At 42.3% G+C, this 22,115-nt stretch overlaps 1 protein-coding gene across 1 annotated transcript in view; it reads left to right on the plus strand.

Annotated features, from left to right (window-relative positions):
• Positions 1-22,115, plus strand: part of ryr2a (ryanodine receptor 2a (cardiac)) — a 407,989-nt gene that overhangs the window by 202,379 nt on the left and 183,495 nt on the right. Inside the window, 8 exon segments of the mRNA XM_061810997.1 lie at positions 1,941-2,056; positions 2,252-2,316; positions 2,449-2,570; positions 2,813-2,862; positions 7,314-7,374; positions 18,453-18,691; positions 19,554-19,635; positions 20,285-20,415. Of these exon segments, the coding sequence (XP_061666981.1) occupies positions 1,941-2,056; positions 2,252-2,316; positions 2,449-2,570; positions 2,813-2,862; positions 7,314-7,374; positions 18,453-18,691; positions 19,554-19,635; positions 20,285-20,415 (866 nt within the window).

Here is a 22,115-nt window from a genome sequence, read left to right on the forward strand (position 1 = left end):
AACATAAAAAGAAAAATCCAGAAATGACAATGTATGATTTTTTTTAACAATTTGTTTGTGTGATACAGCTGCAAATAAGTAGCTGAACACCTGAGAAAACCAATGTTAATATTTGGTACAGTAGCCTTTGTTTGCAATTATAGATGTCAAACATTTCCTGTAGTTGTTCAGACTGCAGGAGGGATTTTGACCCACTCCTCCACACAGATCTTTTCTAGATCAGACAGGTTTCTGGGCTGTCACTGAGAAACACTGAGTTTAAGCTTTCTCCAAATATTTTCGATTGGGTTTAGGTCTGGAGACTGGGTAGGCCACGTCAGAACCCTGATGGGCTTCTTACGGAGCCAGTCCTTGGTTTTCCTGGCTGTGTGCTTCAGGTCATTTTCATGTTGAAAGACCCAGCTATGACCCATCTTCAATGCTCTGATTGAGGGAAAGAGATTATTCCCCAAAATCTCACAATACATGGCCGCAGTCACCCTCTCCCTTTGCAGAAAAACACCCCCATGCTTCACACTAAGGATGGTGTTATTGGGATGGAATTCATCATTCAAGGTTCCATTTTGCTCTCATCTGACCACAAAACTTTCTCCCATGACTCATCTGTATCATCCAAATGGTCTTTGGCAAACTTAAGACGGGCCTTGATATGTGCTGATTTAAGCAGGGTAACGTTCCATGCAATGCATGTGTTCAAACTATGACGTCTTAGTGTATTACCAACAGTCACCTTGGAAACAGTGGTCCTAGCTCTTTTCAGGTCAGTGGCCAACTCCTGTCGTGTAGTCCTGGGCTGATTCCTCACCTTTTCAATGATCATTGAGACCCCACAAGGTGATATCTTGCATGGGGCTCCACTCTGATTGAGATTGACCGTCATTTTTAGCTTCTTCCATTTTGTAATGATTACTCCAACAGTGGATCTTTTTTCACCAATCTACTTGGTAATTTCTCAGTAACCCTTTTCAGCCGTGTGGAGTTGTACAATTTTGACTCTGGTGTCTTTGGACAGCTCTTAGGTCTTGGCCATGTTACAAATTTGAGTCTTACTGATTGTATCTGGTGGACAGGTGTCTTTATGCAGCTAACGAGCTAACACGGGTGCATCTGATTCAGGATAATACATGGAGTTGAAGGTGGACTTTTAAAGGTGGACTAATACGTTTTTCAGGGTCAGAATTCTAGCTGATAGACAGGTATTCAAATTCTTATTTGCAGCTCTATCACACAAATAAATCATTAAAAAATCATACATTGTGATTTCTGGATTTTCCTGTTTGGATTATCTCTCTCACAGTGGACATGCACCTACGATGAAAGTTTCAGACCCCTCCATAATTTCTAAGTGGGAGAACTTGCTATATAGCAGGGTGTTCAAATACTTATTTTCTTTACTGTATAAATTACATACACTAATAAATTCCTTTTTGGAATGTATCATCCTTTCAATCTTTCTTTAACTCAATTCGACATTCTGACAACATTTACTGACTTTACACATCTTTGCTTTTTCCGGCAGTGTGGATAACCTGAAGCACATTGTTGGTTTTCAGATTTTAACCCAAGTAATACATCGTCAGTATTACATTTGGTTGTGCATAACTTCAGGTTTGGGGATAGAGACTCTTGTTTACTGGTTGAGAAATCTTTTAGAGCTTGTGGTTTGCTGTGTTGATCATCTTGAGTACGAGGTATTACAGCCAATGTACTGTCTATCCAAATATGACATCTGGAAAAAAATCAGGGAATGAAAATATTAATCGTTGATAAATAAAGTCCAATTATCCCAAAATAACGGTTACATGCACGAGATCTAAAAAAAAAAAAAAAGAATATTTGCCTTGTGATCTGTGCCGCTCTCAAAAACAGTGGCCACATTTCATCCTTCTTTTGAAATTCATGAACACAACATCTCTATTGAGACGCCTTATTCTTTTCAGAGGTGTGAAGCCGCAGGAGTTTGACACACAAACCATAGAGAAACGATTTGTCTACACCTTCCTTGAGAAGCTCATCAAATATGTAGACCAGGCTCATGATCACATGCTGGTGTTTGGTGAGACTCTTCTTTCTTAATTTCATAATTGTGCTGCTTGATAAAAGCAGTGTCGAGTTGTCAAGGCAAGTGTAATACTTTATTCAGTATTCTGTAGTCAAGGTCACAGAAAAAAGTTACTAATTGAAAAAGATGGCTTAATGAGGAAGAAATCTTCAGACAAGTTTACCTTTATTTTCGTTTGATTCTCTGTAGACAGGGAAACAAGACAAAGGGGAGTAAAAAGTCTCCACGAACAGCAGATGAAGTTCTTTTTAAAGGTCAGAACTGAGCAGCATTTCTTTCAACAATAACAACAAAAATGTTTACCAGCAATGACAGTTTGTCGACCTATAGTTGGTGGCCCATTGATTTGTTTCTACATTTCTCCCAATTGTCAACATAACCCACAGGTTGTCTTGCCATTGGCGGATCAATATTTCACAAACCATCGGCTGTACTTCCTATCCACATCTATCCATTCCATGAGCAACGGTGGACATGCTTCCAACAAGGAGAAAGAGATGGTGACAAGGTGATTTTGACAAACAATACATGTAAAGATGCCAGTGACAAAATTTACCATTTGACTCCCATAATAGTGCTTGAAATTCAAACTACACGTCTGTAATTGCACATGTCAGCTGCTTGTCAAAGGGATTTGTTTCTCATTCTCGACTGGGTTTTTTCCTCTCTGGTATTTCATAACTGTTTAATTAACATTTATTCTTCTCCCTCCCTGCCTCTTCCTCTTCCTCTTCAATTTATTTTTTCCAGTCTTTTCTGCAAATTGGGAGTACTTATCAGAAATGGGATATCATTTTTTGGTAAGAATGGTTTATGGCTATTGCTTGCACTTTTGATCACAAGCTCAAACTCCCATCCCAATGTGTGTGTGTGTGTACATGTGTGTGTGTGCATCATCTCCATCCTCAAAAAGGCCCAGCAAAGGATGTACTTCTTGCGGCTTCTGAGGAAGCACGGTCTGTCACATGAGCTGCTGAGACAGTTCTACAGAACTTTTATCCAATTAGTACTGTGTACCTGCATCACAGTTTGGTTTGGGGCCGCCACAAAAAAGGACAAACTCCGACTGCAACGGACAATCAAAACAGCTGAACGGATTGTCGGCACCACTCTACACACTACTGAGGACTTACACACAACGCGAACTAGGTCCAGAGCAGGCAGGATCCTTTCGGATCCTCCACATCCTGGCTACCAGCTTTTCCAGTTCCTTCCGTCAGGAAAGTGCGACAGATTAATTCAAGTCAAAACTAGCAGGCATTCAAACAGTTTTTTCCCTCTGGCAATTAAATCATGTGCATTTGTTGTTAGTAATATATTTTGTTGAATATCGCATGATTCGTCACTTTTACCTGCTCCCTTTGCACAACTGTCACTGCACTGTCATTGCACTGGTCTATAACGGGAACCGCAAACAGGTAAAGGGATTCTGTACAATTTTTACACAATATGGGATGTTGACACACTTCTCTCTTGCCTGTTCTAAATGAAGATTTTACATCTTGCACAACTCTTATGAGGAATAGTTCCTATAAATAGAAATATCTCTAGTTCTTTGTCCTTGTTGCTTTGTTGTTCTTTGTTTTGTATGTCGTACCAAGGCAGCACCGAGTGCCAGAAAAAAATTCCTTGTTTTTTTTTTTTTTTTTACTGGACACTTGGCCAATAAAGGGGACTCTGATTCTCATTCTGAAAATGTTGAAAAAGCTTAAAGTTGACACACTGACACAGACATCACTGCATACATTAGGAATATTTACATAGAGTTCATGAGGTATTAAACCAAATGTTTTATCTTAAGTTAACGTAAATCACAGGTGAGTTTAGAGTTCCTCTCAACACTAGTAAGTGGCACATTGTCCCGCAATTATTCCTATTCTTTGACAGGTTGTTTGTGACACATCTGGGGGTCTTTGGTGCTTGGGATTTAAAAGTTCGGGGGTAAATGTTAATTTGTTTAAGATCCATGAGGAGTCTCATTGGGTACAGTGTCACAGAATCAGAATCAGCTTCATTGGCCAAGTGTGTACCCACACACAAGGAATTTGTCTCCGGCAGTTGTTGCCGCCCTTCTATGAGTAAAGAACAAACAAACAACAAAGAACAAGAGAGACTAAGTTCATAGGAACGATTCCTTATAAGAGTCACAGATGTGTAAGATACAGAGTCTTCTTCATTTAGAACAGTTAAGATTGCGTCAACACCCTACTTTATGTTAGGCTTGTACAGAGTGCCTTTAGGGGGAAGCGAGCCGGAGTGCAGGTCAAGCACTGTAAAGAGGACTCCGAATGTCACTCCCCTAAGTTTACCTTGCAAATCAGTCCTCTCTACCTAACCACGTGGACACATATAATCTTCTCACAAAGAAGTAAGGACTTGGGAGATTCTGCCCCCCTCTGCTTCATGCAGACATGGCTATGTGAACGCATCCCCAATTGCACTGTATTGCTTCCCAGCTTCCAACTGCACTGAGCAGACCGCGTCACGAGGGAAAAAAAGTGGTGGGATACGCTTCTACATCAACAAAAATGGTGTACTGGCATCACGGAGCTGCATGTGCCTTCAGAATGGTGGATCTTTATGCTTTGTGCAAAACACGTCTTCCTGTGCAACAAGGGAGTTTGAATTACTCCCTCTGCTTATTTTGTTGTTTTTTTTTACATCTTTTTATCGTTCTGTTTCGTTAAAATAGACAAAGGGACGTCGTGTACAAAGGTCCAGGGGTGAAAACCACAGCAGAACAACATTGTGAGAGTCAAGATATCTGAACCCAAATAACATAATAACAGTCAGATTGTATTATTTTTGTATGAAGGGTGGGGAACCCAGAGAGGACATGCAATATCTAATCAAGAGAACAAGATAAGAGGTGACAGAAATAGACGGGAGAGGATGTGGGATAATAAGGCAGTGCTCGGGAGTAAGACCTACCTACTGGTTGGGGACGATATGTCAAGGTCTGTGGAAATAGCTCCACTGACATCCACAAGGTCAAATGATGTGATTCACGACCTTAAGTCAATCTATCTATGCAAGTCACGGGATACCAGACCTTCTCGTTTCTGATGGGGGGGGGGGCACAGTTTTCAGGAGCTGCTTTCTCAGAGTTTGCAAAGTCCTATGGGTTCCGTCATGTCACCAGCAGCCCAAGATACCCACAAGGCAATGCAGAGGCTGAACATGCAGTTCAGACCGTGAAAGGTCTCTTAAAGAAAGCAGATGACCCCTATCTGGGCTACAGGACTACCACTGTGGAGAATCGGTATAGTCCAGCTCAGCTTCTCATGGCAAGGAGGCCTCGGACAAAGTTGCCCATCCTTCCCCGCCTTGTTCAGTCCAGCTATTCCAGATCGTGAAACTGTTATGTTGAAGGAAAGTGAGAAGTGGGCAAAAGATGTGCAACGCCTGTGCCAACGTCCACCGAACCACGAGGCACTGGACCAGGACAGACAGGAGGTGTGGATCAAGGATCAAGCAACAGCAGGGGCCACCATCTGTAATCACACCACCCCACATTTGTATCTAGTGGTTGGTCCTTGGAACCATAAAACGGAATCGTCGTAATCTCATGCCCATGAGAGCCACGTTGGAGCAGAGTTACCACGTTCCAGTGGAGCCTTCCCAGAGAGGCGGTTCAGGTTGACTGACAGAGGAACCTTCCAAACCCACCAATTACTACTCCTCTCCGAACCAGGTCCGGGAGGGCTGTTGTGATGCCAGCTTGGTTGGAGTCATGATTTTGTTTAGAGAAAGAGACAATGCAGGAAGTAGAAAAAAAAATGTTGAAATGTGATGTGATGCATGTAATGATGTTATAATGCAAATGTTTAGTTAGCTGCAGGGTTTGGAACAAAGACCAGTACATGATTCTTGGTTGAGTTATTGATTTGTTGAAGTGAATTGTTCAAGCTAAGGCTAAAATGTTTTGTGTATGATTGATTTTCTGGTAAAGGTACAGACAGGAGCAGACCTTCCAACCATGCGACAGAATAACACTCAAGGTCTGTTGAATCATTGGCAGTCTCCCCAATGATTCTAGAAAGGGGAGATGTTTTGTGATTGTGTTAAAGTAGAAAGACTACAAAGTCAATTTCGGATGATGTCATCGGGCCGCAACAACAGAGGACGCTAAGGGAGTGAGCTAGCGGCAGACAGGTTATCGATTGAAAAGCTAATAAATATCACCACGTTAAAAACTACAGTTGGACTCACGTCTACTTTGTTCAATAACACGATATATATATGTATATATACACTCACACACGCAAGTATAGATACCCAGATAAAAGACCTTCTCTGTTTGGTGTGATGTCACTGATGTCCCTGACTCTTTGGTTTGGGTATTTCTTCACAGCTCTCACAATGTTTCTGTCATCAACTGCTGTTGATATTTTTGGCCGACTTTATTAAAGTCTGTTGCTTAGGACACCAGTCCCAATGTTTGTGCAATGGCTCTGATTGATTTTCGCTCTTCTCACAGCTTCAAATTGTTTGGTTTTCTTACATATACAGCGCTCTCTCTGTCTGTCTATCTGTCTGTCTGTCTCTCTCCAGCCCATTATTTGAGGCACGTATCCTCACAAGGGTCACGGGAGTGCTGGAGCCTATCCCAACTATCTTCAGGGAGTAGAGGGGGTACACCCTGAACTGGTTGCCAGCCAATCGCAGATCACATCTAAACCAACTACCATTGAACCATTTGCACTCACAATCACACCCGTGAGCAATTTATAGTCTCTGATGAATGCATGTCTTTGTATTGTGGGAGGAAACCAGAGTCCCCAGTGAAAACCCACAGAAGCATGCGGCACGGTGAAGTAGCTGTTGAGCGTTGGTCTCACACTTCTTGGGAACGTGGTTTCTCCAGCCACTCCGGTTTTTGCCCATTTTCCAAAAACATACATTAATCGGACACTCTAAATTGGCCCTAGATGTGATTGGGAGTGCGACTGTTTTCTGTCTCTATGTGCCCTGCGATTGGCTGGCACCCAGTTCAGCGTGTTCCAAGCCTCCTGCCCGATGACAGTTGGGATTGGGTCCAGCACTCCTGTGACCCTTGTGAGGATAAGCGGCTCAGAAAATGGATGGATGTTTGAATTCATGCTCTCCAAGGCATATTTATGTAAATATGAAGGTAAATATTTTTCACACCTCATGCTCTCCCAACAGTGATTTTGTTTCCTGTTTCATATTAAATGGGCATCATTCAAAACTTTGCTTTTTTTCCCTGATGTCTCATTTCCTTTCTCAGGTAATAATGCCACATCCATAGTCAACTGTTTGCAAATACTGGGGCGAAGTCTGGATGCCAGGTAAGGAAACCAACATTTTTTTTAATAAAGTGGTGTGCGTAGTCTGCACTTGCACAGTGCTCACAGGTACAGCTAAACCTATCTAGAGAATATGTAATAAATACAAAAAGATTTTAACTAATTGTGTTTTGGAAGGGTGTGACGGTGGGGCAGCTGTAAAGTGTTGGGCTCTGAGGTCCAGGGTTCAATCCCGGCCCCGTCTGTGTGGAGTTTGCATGTTCTCCAAGTGCCTGCGTGGGTTTTTTTCCAGGCACTCCGGTTTCCTTCCATATTCCAAAAACGCGTTAATTGGACACTCTAAATTGACCTTAGGTGTGATTGTGAGTGCGACTGTTACCTGTCTCTATGTGTCCTGTGATTGGCTGGAAACCAGTTCAGGATGTACTCTGCCTCCTGCCCGTTGACAGCTGGGATCGGCTCCAGCACTTGCGTAACCCCTGTGAGGATAAGCAAGAAATTCGATGGATGGATGCTGTTTTGGAAGCCTTAAAAAAAGCCACATGATAGACAAAAGCTTTTTTTTTGTTGTGTAACTCCAAAACGATGAAAACTACTGTCAAAATAATCAAGTCCATTAACAATTCATATTCTGAAGATCACAGAGATAAGTATTGTCACAGTGGCCAAGAAAAAAATTAAGTGATCTTTCCAGGCATCAATCTGTCTACTGCTTCTCCTGTTTAGGTCTCTCATCTTAGGGTAAGAGGCAGGGTATATGCTTGACTGGTTGCCAGTCAATCACAGAACATTATATTGACAAAGAATGAAACATTTTCATTTCCATCAAAATAAGGTGTGTTGGCATGTCTGTTTGTTTATGTGGAAGCAAACTCTGGCATTGATCTGCATGTTTGAGTCGTTTAATCAAGTATGGATATGGTCATACAGACCCTGGTGCACAGTAAACAAATGGACTGAGACCAATAAAATTCAGATGCTGAGACCAAAAGTAAATCCTACACTTACCCAAGAAATGAAAATAACTGCAAAAGAATATAGACAAAGCAAATTGCTAACAGCAAAGCTTAGAAAATGCATTGTAACCATTAGCTGTTGTTGTAGATAGGGATTGATCTAGTTCTTCTAGTTCCAGGAATGCAGCCACTTCCTTTGGGCGATTCCAAAGGTCTATTACAGTCAGTGTAGTGGGAGCTCCTGCACAGTTGAAGATGTGCTGTGTATCGTGAGGCCCCTCTCCGCATTTCGGGCAAAGGTTGGGGATAGTATTGTCGATACAAGCCATATAGTCATTGAGCATGCAGCTTTGTCCGGAGCGGAGTTGCGACAGTTTGGATCTTGTGGCCCTCGGAAGATCGGTTTCGGTTTTGTCCACCTCGGGGGTTGGCTAGCCACTAAGGATGACGACCAGTTTGTAGCTGTCCACCGCGTCACCAACCGCCGTTCAATGAAGGCGAGGTAGAGCGTCTCGGTAGGCGTGTTCGTCGATGGGGATGTCTTCGTCGATGTCTTGATGGTATTTGCGGACATCATGGCGAAGTTGGCGCAGGTGAGGTGGTACATTTGACACCTGATGGCACGGGAGCGCAGGGAGTTGGCAGCGTAGTAGATACTGTCGGGCGTTTGTTGTGTTGTTCACCGGTAGGATTTTGGTATCACGATGCAGGTGGTCCTCGTTAGCCATGGCCAGGCAGCCGTTGATGACTCGGAGAGCAGCCTTCTGCTGAGTCTGGAGGTTCTTCCAGTGCGATGGCTTGAGCGAGGGAGACCACACTGGAGCGCCGTAGTTAAGGACGGTCCTTCCGATGGCTTTATAGTGTACGTCATGGTGAGCGTCTCGGCACTCGGGCCCGAGTTTTATGTCTTTGAGTACATTGGTTCGTTGGTTGACACACTTGGCCGTGTAATCTGCGTGAGGACCGAAGGTGAGTATGGTGTCCAGTACAACGCCCGTGATTTTTTGGGCGGTTTACAGTTGGGATCGGCAGGTTATTGATTTTGATAAGGAGGTTCATCCAAAATTCACCCTAGAACGTGATGAACAAAGTGGCCGTACTTTTTTCGACTGACAGACGGAGTTCACATTCGACCAGGAATTGATGTACAGTGTCACGGTAGTTGTTCACACACTCACAGGTGGCATTGATGTTGCTGTCGCGAGCAATCACTACTGGTCAGCCGTAACCATTGCTGCTAGCAGTCATTTAGGTTTGAAGTATTATATATTTTTTAGCAGGTCTACAAACCTCAATTCAAATGAAGTTGGGATGTTATGCAAAACATAAATAAAAACAGAATAATGTGGTACCTCTACTTATGAATGTCTCTCGTGACGGAAAATTCAGGTTCCAAAATGCCTCCTCGGAAAAATATGTCTCTCGTTACAAAGGAAATTTCAGGATACGAAAGAAAAAAACTAGGTGCTGGATTCGAAGTCCCCAAATTCCACCAAATGTAAACATCCTGTATTTTGGTTTGTGTGGTGCAATAGAGTTGCTCTCCCATTGGCTATCACCATAGCATCTTCCTGACATCCCAATTGCTAGGAGGGATGTCAGTCTTTACCCATGAAGCTTTTGGTTTCCCTTGGACACTCGATTGTCACTCTGAATTACGCTAGTGTTTTCACACGTTGTCACACGCTAGCGGACATTGGTAAATACAACTGTTTCGTTTGTGTTTATTGCAAGTTTACTTATGTTGCTTTACCATGAGTCCCCAAGAAAGTTCTACTCCGCCAGCTTGTGACAGCATGTGAAAATGCTAGCGGCTAGTGTATGATTTGTTGACACTTGATTGTCCAAAGGAAAGGAAAAGCACCACGGGTAAAGAGTGACGTCCCTCCTAGCCAATGGTCAGCCAGGAAGATACTCCAGCGACAGCCAATGGTAGAGCAGCTCTATGACACCACACAAACTTAGATACAGGCTGTGCATCATGGTTAAAGATTGACATTCCCCCAAGCCAATGGGATGCCAGGAAGATGCGACTGCGATAGCCACTGGCAGAGCAGCTCTATTGCACCACACAAACTAAGATACAGGATGTTTACATTTGGTGGAATTTGGGGATTGCGAATCTAGCACCTATTTTTTCCTTTCATAGGCTGAATTTTCCTTTCCTTCGTAATTGTTCCGAGGAGGTGTTTCATAGCCTGATTTTTTTTTTTTTACTTTTACTAGAGACATTTGCAATAAAGGTACCACTGTACAATGATTTGAAAATCCTTTTCAAACTATTTTCAATTGCATTCACTACAAATACAAGATACATTGAAGAAAATGAGTATTTGAACGCCCTTCTCTATTGCCAGTTCTCCCACTTAGAAATCATGGAGGGGCCTGGATTCATTGTATGTGGATGTCCACTGTGAGAGAGATAATCTAAAAAGAAAAATCCAGAAGTCACAATGTATGATTTTCTAAATGATTTATTTGTGTGAAACAACTGCAAATAAGTATTTGAACACCTGTTTATCAGCTAGAATTCTGACCCTCAAAGACCAGTTAGTCCGCCTTTAAAAGTCCACCTCCACTCCATGTATTATCCTGAATAAGATGCACCTGTGTGAGGTCGTTAGCTGCAAAAAGACACCTGTCCACTTGTAACATGGCCAAGACCAAAGAGCTGTCCAAAGACACCAGAGACAAAATTGTACAACTCCACACGGCTGTAAAGGGCTATGGAGAAATTGACAACCAGCTTGGTGAAAAAAGTTCCGCTGCTGGAGCAGTCATTAGAAAATGGAAGAAGCTAAACATAACGGTCAATTTCAATCGTAGTGGAACCCCATGCAAGATATCATCTTGTGGGGTCTCAATGATGCTTAAAAAGGTGAGGAATCAGCCCAGGACTACACAACAGGACTTGGTCAATGATCTGAAAAGAGCTGGAACCACCGTTTCCGAGATGACTGTTGGTCATACACTAAGACGTGATTGTTTGAAATCATGCATGGCATGGAAGGTTCCCCTACTTAAACCAGCACATGTCAAGGCCTGTCTTAAGTTTGCCAATGACAATTTGGATGATACAGAGTCATGGGAGAAAGTTTTGTGGTCAGATGAGACCAAAATGGAACTTTTTGGTCATGATTCCACTAACCGTTTTTGGAGGAAGGCGAATGATGAATTCTATCCCAAGAACACCATCTCTACTGTGAAGCATTGGGGAGGTAGCATCATGCTTTGGGGGTGTTTTTGTGCACATGGGACAGAACAACTGCACTGTATTAAGGAGAGGATGACTGCGTGCATTTATTGTGAGATTTGGGGGAACAACCTCTTTCTCTCAGTCAGAGCATTAAAGATAGGTCGTGGCTGGGTCTTTCAAGATGACAATGACCTGAAACACACAGCCAGGAAAACCAAGAAGTGGCTCCGTAAGAAGCATATCAAGGTTCTGGCGTGGCCTATTCAGTCTCCAGACCTAAACCCAATAGAAAATCTTTGGAAGGAGCTGAAACTCGATGTTTCTCAGTGACAGCCCATTAACCTGTCTGATCTAGAGAATATCTGTGTGGAGGAATGGGCCAAAATCCCTCCTGAAGTGTGTGCAAACCTGGTAAACAACTACAGGAAACGTTTGACCTCTGTAATTGACCCCTCCGTACAGGGCACTTAACCACGCCTCCTGAAGTGACGTCAGGCCACGTGCGCTGACGTAAGACAAACAGTAAAAATGGCAAATACAATACAATACAATACATTCTTAACTGAGACAGACTCCATGCTTCTAATTTCATTCAAATCAACGATATATTATAGATTCTAAATACAATACATTCTTAACTGAGAGAGACGCCATGCTTCTGATTTCATTCAATCATTCACACGTAGCAATGTTATGCTAGCGAAGAACATCTCATTCATTTAGATGAGACGTGTATTGAAAATCAAATGTGGGGCATATGTTCATGCAAACAGTCTGGTTAAGCTTCGGCCGCGAGCCGGCAAGAAAGCGACACGTTTGTGCAGTCCGATCATCGCTAAATATCGCTCAACAAAGAATAAGTGTGTCAATCGTTCACACGTAGCAATGTTATGCTAGCGAAGAACGTCTCATTCATTTATACGAGACGTGTATTGAAAATCCAATATCGGGCATATCTTCGTGCAAACACAGTCTGGTTAAGCTTCCGCAGCGAGCCGGCAACAAAGCGACACGTTTGTGCAGTCGGATCATCACTAAATATCTCTCAACAAAGAATAAGTGTGTCAATCGTTCACACCTAGCAATGTTATGCTAGTGAAGAACTTCGAATTCATTTATACGAGACATGTATTGAAAATCAAATATAACGCATACCTTTGTGCAAACATATCTGTTCCGGTTGATATTAGATGGATTTAGTTGATGATGCGGTCTTCCACAAAGTTTGATCCATTGAAGGCATTTTTCGTACTGGGTCTTCGGTTTTGGAAAGGGTATGAATCGAACTCCACCAACTAATCTTTCAGGATACCTGTCGTCACTATTACAAAGTCCGTGACTACACCTCTTAACCATATTTTTTGTTAAATAACCCAAATACGCGACGAAACACTAACAAAACCTATACTGGACTATGCAATGTTGTCTGAGAAAATGGCGGGAGCAAAAAGGGGCTTTGGTTTATGCAGATCTCTGGCCTCTGATTGGTCAGTGACGCGGCTTGCGCAATAGCCACGGAGGGGTCAATTGCAAACAAAGGTTAATGTACCAAATATTAACATTGGTTTTCTCAGGTGTTCAAAGACTTATTTGCAGCTGTATCACACAAATAAATTGTTACAAAAAATCCTACATTCTGATTTCTGGATTTTTCATTTTAGATTATCTCTCTCACAGTGGACATGTAGTTGTGATAAAAATTTCAAACCCTTCCAAGGATTTCTAAGTGGGAGAACTTGCAATATAGCAGGGTCTTGAAATACTTGTTTTCTTCACTGTATTTAATATCCAAACTGATTAATGTTAATTTATTCAAGCAAATTTTCTCTGTTTTTTTTTTTTTATTTGATGCCTGAAACATGTTCCAAAAAAGGTGGGAGAGGGGCAACAAAAGACTGTGAATGTTGAGGAATGCTTTAAAAAAAAGCACCTGTTTGGAAAATTCCATGGCTGAACAGATTATTTGGAAACAGGTGAGTGAATACAGGGATTTCATCAATCTACAGTCCATCAAAAGAGTCGTAGAATCTCGACAAATCTGTAAATGTATGTGGCTAGGTCAAAAACCAATATTGAATGTCCATGACCTTCAAACCCACTGCATTAATAGCTGGCATCAATATAAAAAAAATATATTGTGATATGGGCTCAGGATGAGTTGAGAAAAACATTTTCAGTTTACATAATTCCTCGTTACATTCCCAAATGCAAGTTAAAACCATGCAAAATTAAAGTCATATCACAACAACACCCATAAACACCGCCAGATTCTCTGGGGCCGAGCTAATCGGAGATGGACTGAGGCCAAGTGAAACAGATTCCTGTGGTATAACAAGTCCAAATGTTGTACTGTTTTTGGAAATCATGAACTTTGTGTTCTGCGGACCAACGGGGAAAAGGAATATCTGGATTTCTATTGGCACAAAGTTCAAAAGCCATAAAATGTGATGATAGGGTGTGGTAGTCCACATAGCATGGGTAACTTGCACATATGTAAAGAAAGAACCAATAATGCTGAAAGGTACATACAAACCCTTTCCAAATTTTTTTGAATATGTTTATTTATTTCCATAATTCCATTCAAAAAAATTACACTTTCACAGATGATAGACTCGGCCCCCACAATTTAAATAATTACAAATATTTATTGGGTTATTTTTCCCACCTTGAGCTATTACTTTATTGTGGTGGAGCAGGTTTCCAAATGATCCTAGGAGCTAGGTCGTGTGGTGCTTCACACTCTGAGTACGGTCACCCATGGCAAAGTTCTCGGTGATAGACCAGACAAAGCGTGGTTCCATAACCCCTATGATGAATAAAAACAATAGATTTTGGTTTCCCTTGCCCAGACATGGGTTACCGAGGCCCCCAGCTGGAGCCAGACCTGGAGGTGGGACTTGAAGGTGAGTGCCTGGTGGCAGACCCTGAACCCATGAGCCCCAGCCGAGTACAGCCCAAAAGGGTCATGTGGGTTCCATTTCCCACGGTGTCACCACTTCTGGGAGGGGCCATTGTGATCGGATGCAGTGTGAGTTCAGTGGTGGCCAAAGTCTATAGAAAGAGGCTCTAGGAATGTGGAATGTCAACTCTAATGCAGGAAAGGAGCCCAAGTTGGTTTGTGAGGCTAAGAAGTTCCAACTAGTCATGCTTTCCTCCACAAATGGCTCGGGCTCCAGTACCAGTCTTCTTGAGAGGAGTTTTTTTTTTTTTTTTTTTTTTTCCATTCTGGAGTTGCCCATGGTGAGAGGCATCGGGCAGGTGTGGGTTTATATATTGCCCCACGGCTCGGTGCCTGTATCTTGGGGTTCACCCTGGTGGAAAAAAAGGTCTCCTCCTGGTCACCTAATGGTGAGACAGCAGTTCCTGACATGTTTGTGCCTTTGGTCTAAGCAACAATTCAGAGTACTCACACTTTTTGGAGTGCTTGGAGTGGGTGCTAGAGAGTGCTCTCACTGAGAACTCTATCGTTCTGATGGGCAACTTCAATGCTCATGTGGGGAATGACAATGAAATCTGGAAAGATGTGATTGGGAGGAATGGCCCCTGATCAGACCCCAAATGGTCTTCTTGTTCTCTTATTGCCCTTCTGTGCTTACCACGGATTGTCCAAAAATGTATGCATCATGTTCAAGCAGAAGGGCTTTCATATGTGCACTTGGCACCAGGACAACCCAGGTGGCTGTTCAATGATTGACTTTATGGTCATGTCATCTGGCCGCATGTCTTGGACACTCAGTTGAAGAGAGGGTCAGAGCTGTCCAATGACAACCAATTGGAGGTGAGTAAGATGATGGCCTGAGGTGGCAGGCCTAAATGTTCATGAGTGTCTGCTGGGAACGTCTGGCAGAATCTCCCTTCAAAGGTTTTTCAACTCCCACATCCAGTAACACTTCACCCACATCTCGGAGGAGCCAAGGGACTATGAGTATGAGTGGACCATGTTCTGCGCCTCTATTGCCGAGGCGGCTGACCGGAGCTATGGCCATCGGTAGTCGGTATTGTCATGGCGGCAATCCCCAAACCCGTTGGAAGACACTAGTGGTAAGGGCTGCTGTCAAGGTGAAGAAAGAGTCTTATCATATCATTTTGTCATGTAGGACTCCTGAGGCAGCTGATCTGTACTGGTTGATCAAGGGGAAATCAGCTTTGATGGTTGCTGAGGAAACTCGGCCGTGGGTTTGGAGAGGGCAAGGACAGCAACTTCTGGACAGCTTTGAGGAAATTCTTATCCACAATTCTGTGTCTTATTAGATGGAAGCAGTGACCAACACTGTGGATAGTGGGGCCTGGTCACTGCTGACCTTGAATCAGGATGTTGAGTCGGTGGGGAGAATACTTTGAAGCGCTCCTCAATTCCACTGACACGTCTTCCCACGAGGAAGAAGAATCTTGGGTCTCTGAGGTGGGCTCTCCTCTCTCTTTTTCTAACCAGGTTTTGGTGATTCTGGTGGGCTGGCCAGTTGCCAGGTCCTGCTGGAAGAATAATCTGCATCTTCATATAGATCTTCATGAACTCCTGTAAAAAATTATTGTAGACTGTAATGACTTTCGATTTAAGAAAGCAGAGTTTGCCAACACCTGCATTGTATTTTGCACCCCATTTCATGATTGACTGACTATTTCACGCTGGACCTCATACAGCTTGGGTTCTGTTTTTCAGTCTTCCTCCAAACATTGGACCTTCAGCCCCAAATGAAAGGCACACTTCACTTTCATTGGAAAATAGTACTTGGGATCACTAGCCAATAGTCCAGTCCTTCTTCTCTTTGGCCCAGTTGTGACGCTTCCTACATTTGCTCAGGCTCAGAAGTGACTTGACCTGAGGAACCCAACAGTTCTAGCCAATTCCCTGGATGTGTCTGAATGTAGTGGTTTTTGAAGCTGTGACACCCGCGTCCTGCCACTCTTTCTGGATTGATGCTAAAATTCCTGAATCTTTTTGGCAATCCACTGAAGTCCATGGTAATCTCTTTTTATACTAGACTTTCCATTGATATGCTTGCACACAATACTCTGTGAACAGCCAGCCTCCTGAGCTATGAACTTTTATGGCTTACCCATGGAGGGTATCAATGATAATTTTCTGTTAAGATATTAAGATTACCGTCTTCCCGTATTAAACCCAAATGAACCAAATTGAAGCAATTTAATGACACCTGGGGAAACCTGTGCTTTCAGTTTAGTAAATGATTAGCGTGTGACATTCAGTTTAAACCATTGAAGGCCTCCAAAATAGGGCTGATTTCTTAACAGTATTCAAATTTGTGGAATTCTTGATTTTGTGGGTTTCATGAGCTAGAAGCCCAAGTTATGTAAAAATAAATAGAGATAGTCGATTTGGTTGAAATTGTTGTGCCTGAGTCTGTAATCAATCCAAGTTTAACTTTTTGCATAGAGATATGGAAATAAATTAAGTTTTCCATGATATTCTTTTTTTTTTTTTTTTTTTCCAAAAGAGTTTGTATAGGTTTTAGAGAAACATATGCAACCATTCAAGCAATTAATTTTTCAGGACATCACTATTTCAGTCAGACAATGGCAAGCCACATTCTGGATATGTTACAAAAGCATTCCATTGTTGTAAAAGGGTGTGAATACTAGACGGGCCAGCCAGCAGTCCACACCTCCCAACTACCATTGAAAATGTTGTTGAATTAATTGTACATAATCTCGTATTTACTCTCATTTGGTTTTTAATGCTCTTTTTCTTAAAAGTACATATTCAGCCCTTGTTTTTCCTTTAATGGTTTTTGCTTGAATACTTGAATCATATGATGCAACAGAGAAAGATGTGCTACAAGCATTACATTCGAAGCACTCAAGTGCAGAGACGGAGGCGTCATGACCAGGATGATGACGATGATGTCACAAGACCAATATGGAGAGAGGACGTTACGGAGATGTGACACAAGTGCTCGGCGTTTCAATGGAGGATGTGGCCAGACTTGTTTCTCTTTATTTGGCTCAGTTACTTTGTTTATTGACTCACATTTGCATTGCTTGTCACACACCTGCTTAAGGTTATGTTGCTTATTCCGTTTGCTGTGTTTGTTACGTTTCGGACTGCCCTAAGTAAATAAAAATAGGCGTCATGGAGATGTGACGAGAACGGGTTGGGGATGGTGACACATCCCACGTTCTCCTGACGAGCAAAAGTTTCTCTTCCTTCCTTGAGAACTTGCACTTTAATTGTCCTGGGTTGCATGAGCCTGGCTCTCACCGGTTTCCATATCACTGATTACATCACTGAAGCTGTCTCTGACTGCCATAGGCTGCATAAATCTGACAAATGTGTCCTCTGTCAGTCTTGCTTCACCCCCACCACTCTGGCCAATTTTATGGCACGACACCCCACCACATATGATCACAGTTCAGGAACAATGGTCGCCAGTTGAGGACCATTTTCTGGATGCATTTTCAAAAAGTGTCAAAAAAATAATAATAAACAAGAATTTAAGTTTATTTCAAAACTCCCCTGTTACACAGCATAACTGTTCCAGCATAAAAACCATACAGATTCACTAAATTCTTCATGGCCATGGAGCTGAACAAGACCTGTTAAGAAATGTGTTGAGCATTATGAAACTCAAAATAAGTCAAAGGATTATTCAGAAAATAAAGTTGGACAACAAACAAAAATGTGAGAATTCAATCAACAAAGCTTCAACAATTAGTGTCCTTAGATCCCAAAATACTTTTTGAGTATTTTAAAATGAAAGGTGGTAAACGTAACCCATAATTTTTGGAAGATGTTGTAGGCATTCAATTCTAAAGGAATGAATATTAGCAACAATATTAAAAATAAAGTTAATCAGTTTGAACATTAAATGTCTTGTCTTTGTATTATATTCAAAGTTTTGTATCCTTTGACGTAACAAATATTCTGGATTTCAATGAAACATCTTTGTAACTGCAAAGAACGATGACAAAAACTAAAAAATAAATATTTCAATGCTTTCCTATATTAGAACAGTGATGAAGACAGGCTTGGAGTCAACCAAGGCAGCACTGCAGTCCTTCTTCAACAATGCAGCAGAGGCTCTGGAGAAGACTCAAGAAAATCTGAAACTTGGCCAATTTACTCACAGCAAAGAACAGCCCCGAGGAGTCCCTCAGATCATCAACTATACCACCTTTGGCCTCCTTCCTATCCTGTCTTCCTTGTTTGAACACATTGGAAAGAACAATTTTGGAGAAGATCTACTGTGTATGTATATACATGTTTTTTTTCATCTATATTTAGGAATGCAGCCTGCTCAGTGGCAAAAGCCAGTGCAAACTGTAAGCCATTCCCAAACCCAGATAAATAAGAGGGTTGCGTCAGGAAGGGCATGTGTCTTAAAACTTTGGAAAACAAATACGAGTGTCCATCTAAAGATCCCACAATGGAGCCATTGTAGTTGTGTAACAACATCGGTTCCTGGCAACGTGAACCTGCAGGGTGTCGGTGGAAAGTCAGCCACTGTAGGTCAGAGACAAAGGAGAGGTGGAAAGCGGGTTCAATGGCAGAAAGAGAAGAGGAAAACACAGAGCCTAGAATTGAATGTGGGGACTTTGAATATTGAAACTATGACAGGAAAACCCCAGGAGTTGTTTGACATGATGATTCAGCGAAAGGTTGGACGCAAAGCACTGAAGCTGCAAAAAGTGAAGTGCAAAGTAGCAAGGGAAGCCTGTACTGAAAGTGTTGCAGTAGTCTGAGCGTTTCAGTGGTACATATAAGTGCAAGGAATTCAGTTTTAGTGTTTCACTGGGATTTTAACACACCATTATACAAGCAAATATGAGTAAAATAAAAAACACTCAATGTGTATGAGAGCATTTCAATCTTGTGGACAAGAGCCTTTCAGTCATAAGTGTTGAGAGCAAATTCTGAATTATGTCCTGAATGGACCTTCATATGTCTTACACCTTTAGCATAATGCAGAACACCAACCATAGCATAGAGCCATTCAGAAAAGGAAAGATTTTCAACTTTGACAGCTAATTCTAAATAGAATTCATTAACAAGTATTCATAACAATACCCACAAATTTAATCACATTTTTGTACTTTTCTTCATTTCTAAGTGGATGAGATCCAGGTTTCCTGCTACAGAATCCTTAATAGCCTCTACTCTCTGGGAACCAATGAAAGCATATATGTAGAGAGGTATGTATATAATAACAGCTTCATCTACACGTCCATATGCCCTTTTTGTTGTATTATTGAAACAAGACCATGTAGCAGAAACAGTGGCATGCAAGGTTGGGGTGGCAGTGATCCATCCACTCAGGGGAGACATCACACAGCCCCCCCCCAACACACACACACACTCACCACCACCCACATACCTAATCCCGCTATCACAGAATCTATTTCAATCAGGGCTAACGATGTCCACAAGCACTCCTAAAATTATCCCAAACTGTCAGACTTCCCAAGGCAGCTGTGATGACGCAAGTACTACACCGCCACCAGGTGTGATTAAGGAGGAATTAATTGCACATGAAACTCTAAAGCTTTGTCTTTGAAACCCAAACCCTATTGTTTTTGCAGGCCATTCCCAACACATTTGGTGCATGGCCACCAACCAACCTGAGCAGAAAAAAAAACATTTCAATCTTTGAGTTTGCTTTGATAATTTATTGAAACATTCAACACTGTAAAAATATATTTACTGTAACAAATTAAGTTGCAAATCAGTAGTAATAAGACTGTCTACACTTGTTGAACAAATAGTCATCACATAGTGACATACTTTTTAGAAATTTGTTGATGTATTGATGCATAATTTTCCAATTAACCCTGTCTCCTCCAGACATCGCCCAGCATTAGGAAAATGTTTGGCTGCTTTCTCAACAGCCTTCCCTGTTGCCTTCCTTGAACCTCACATCACCCAGTTCAACAACTTCTCACTCTACAACAGCAAAAGTGATGAAGACATATATGGTACAGTTTTGTTTAAAAAAAAAAAAAATACAGATGGACGGCACATTGGCACAGCTGTAAAGCGTTGTCCTCATAGTTCTGAGGACCAAGGTTCAAATCCTGGCCCAGCCTGTGCGGAGCTTGCATGTTCTCCCTGTGCCTGTGTGGCCTTTCTCCGGGCACTTCAATTTCTTTCCACATCCCAAAAACATGCATTTATTGGAAACTCAGAACTGCCCCGTGTGATTATGAGTGCGGCTGTTGTCTATTTCCATGTGCACTGCAATTGGCTGGCAACTAGTTCAGGCTGTACCCTGCATCCCACTTAATAACAGCTGGGATTGGCTCCAGCACTCCGCTTACTCTCATGAGGATAAGCAGGTGTATCCTTGATACACAATTCACACAGTGGCTCGGGGCAACATAGGTAAAATGGAGGACCATATGTAATTTTGTAAGACAGTTCTGAGTTCTTGTTTGTCCTCCTTATGATCAAATCATCATTTCATGACATAAAAATAATCCATTCTTTAAAAATCAAATATTGATGTATGCTGTATTGTACTTAATCATGTATTACATGTACTGTAAATAGTAATTGTGTGAATGCTATAAAGCATTCATGTGTATCTTCTTCTTCTTCTTTTCCTTTCGGCTTGTCCCGTTAGGGGTCGCCACAGCGTGTCATCTTTTGCCATCTTAGCCTATCTCCTGCATCTTCCTCTCTAACCCCAACTGCCCTCATGTCTTCCCTCACCACATCCATAAACCTTCTCTTTGGTCTTCCTCTCGCTCTTTTGCCTGGCAGCTCCATCCTCAGCATCCTTCTACCAATATACTCACTCTCTCGCCTCTGAACACGTCCAAACCATCGAAGTCTGTTCTCTCGAATCTTGTCTCCAAAACATCCAGCTTTGGCTGTCCCTCTAATGAGCTCATTTCTAATCCTATCCAACCTGGTCACTCCGAGCGAGAACCTCAACATCTTCATTTCTGCCACCTCCAGTTCAGCTTCCTGTTGTTTCTTCAGTGCCACCGTCTCTAATCCGTACATCATGGCCGGCCTCACCACTGTTTTGTAAACTTTGCCCTTCATCCTAGCAGACACTCTTCTGTCACATAACACACCAGACACCTTTCGCCAGCTGTTCCAACCTGCTTGGACCCGTTTCTTCACTTCCTGACCACACTCTCCATTGCTCTGTATTGTTGACCCCAAGTATTTGAAGTCGTCCACCCTCGCTATCTCTTCTCCCTGTAGCCTCACTCTTCCCCCTCTACTTTTCTCATTCACGCACATATATTCTGTTTTACTTCGGCTAATCTTCATTCCTCTCCTTTCCAGTGCATGTCTCCATCTTTCCAATTGTTCCTCTGCATGCTCCCTGCTTTCACTGCATATGACAATATCATCTGCGAACGTCATGGTCCAAGGGGATTCCAGTCTAACCTCATCTGTCAGCCTATCCATTACCACTGCAAACAGGAAGGGGCTCAGAGCTGATCCCTGATGCAGTCCCACCTCCACCTTAAATTCCTCTGTCACACCTAAGGCACACCTCACCATTGTTCTGCTGCCATCATACATGTCCTGTACTATTTTAACATACTTCTCTGCCACACCAGACTTACGCATGCAGTACCACAGTTCCTCTCTTGGTACTCTGTCATAGGCTTTCTCTAGATCCACAAAGACACAATGTAGCTCCTTCTGACCTTCT

The sequence above is a fragment of the Syngnathoides biaculeatus genome, chromosome 22 (assembly GCF_019802595.1).
Source record: "Syngnathoides biaculeatus isolate LvHL_M chromosome 22, ASM1980259v1, whole genome shotgun sequence".
NCBI classification, from domain to species: Eukaryota; Metazoa; Chordata; class Actinopteri; order Syngnathiformes; family Syngnathidae; genus Syngnathoides; species Syngnathoides biaculeatus.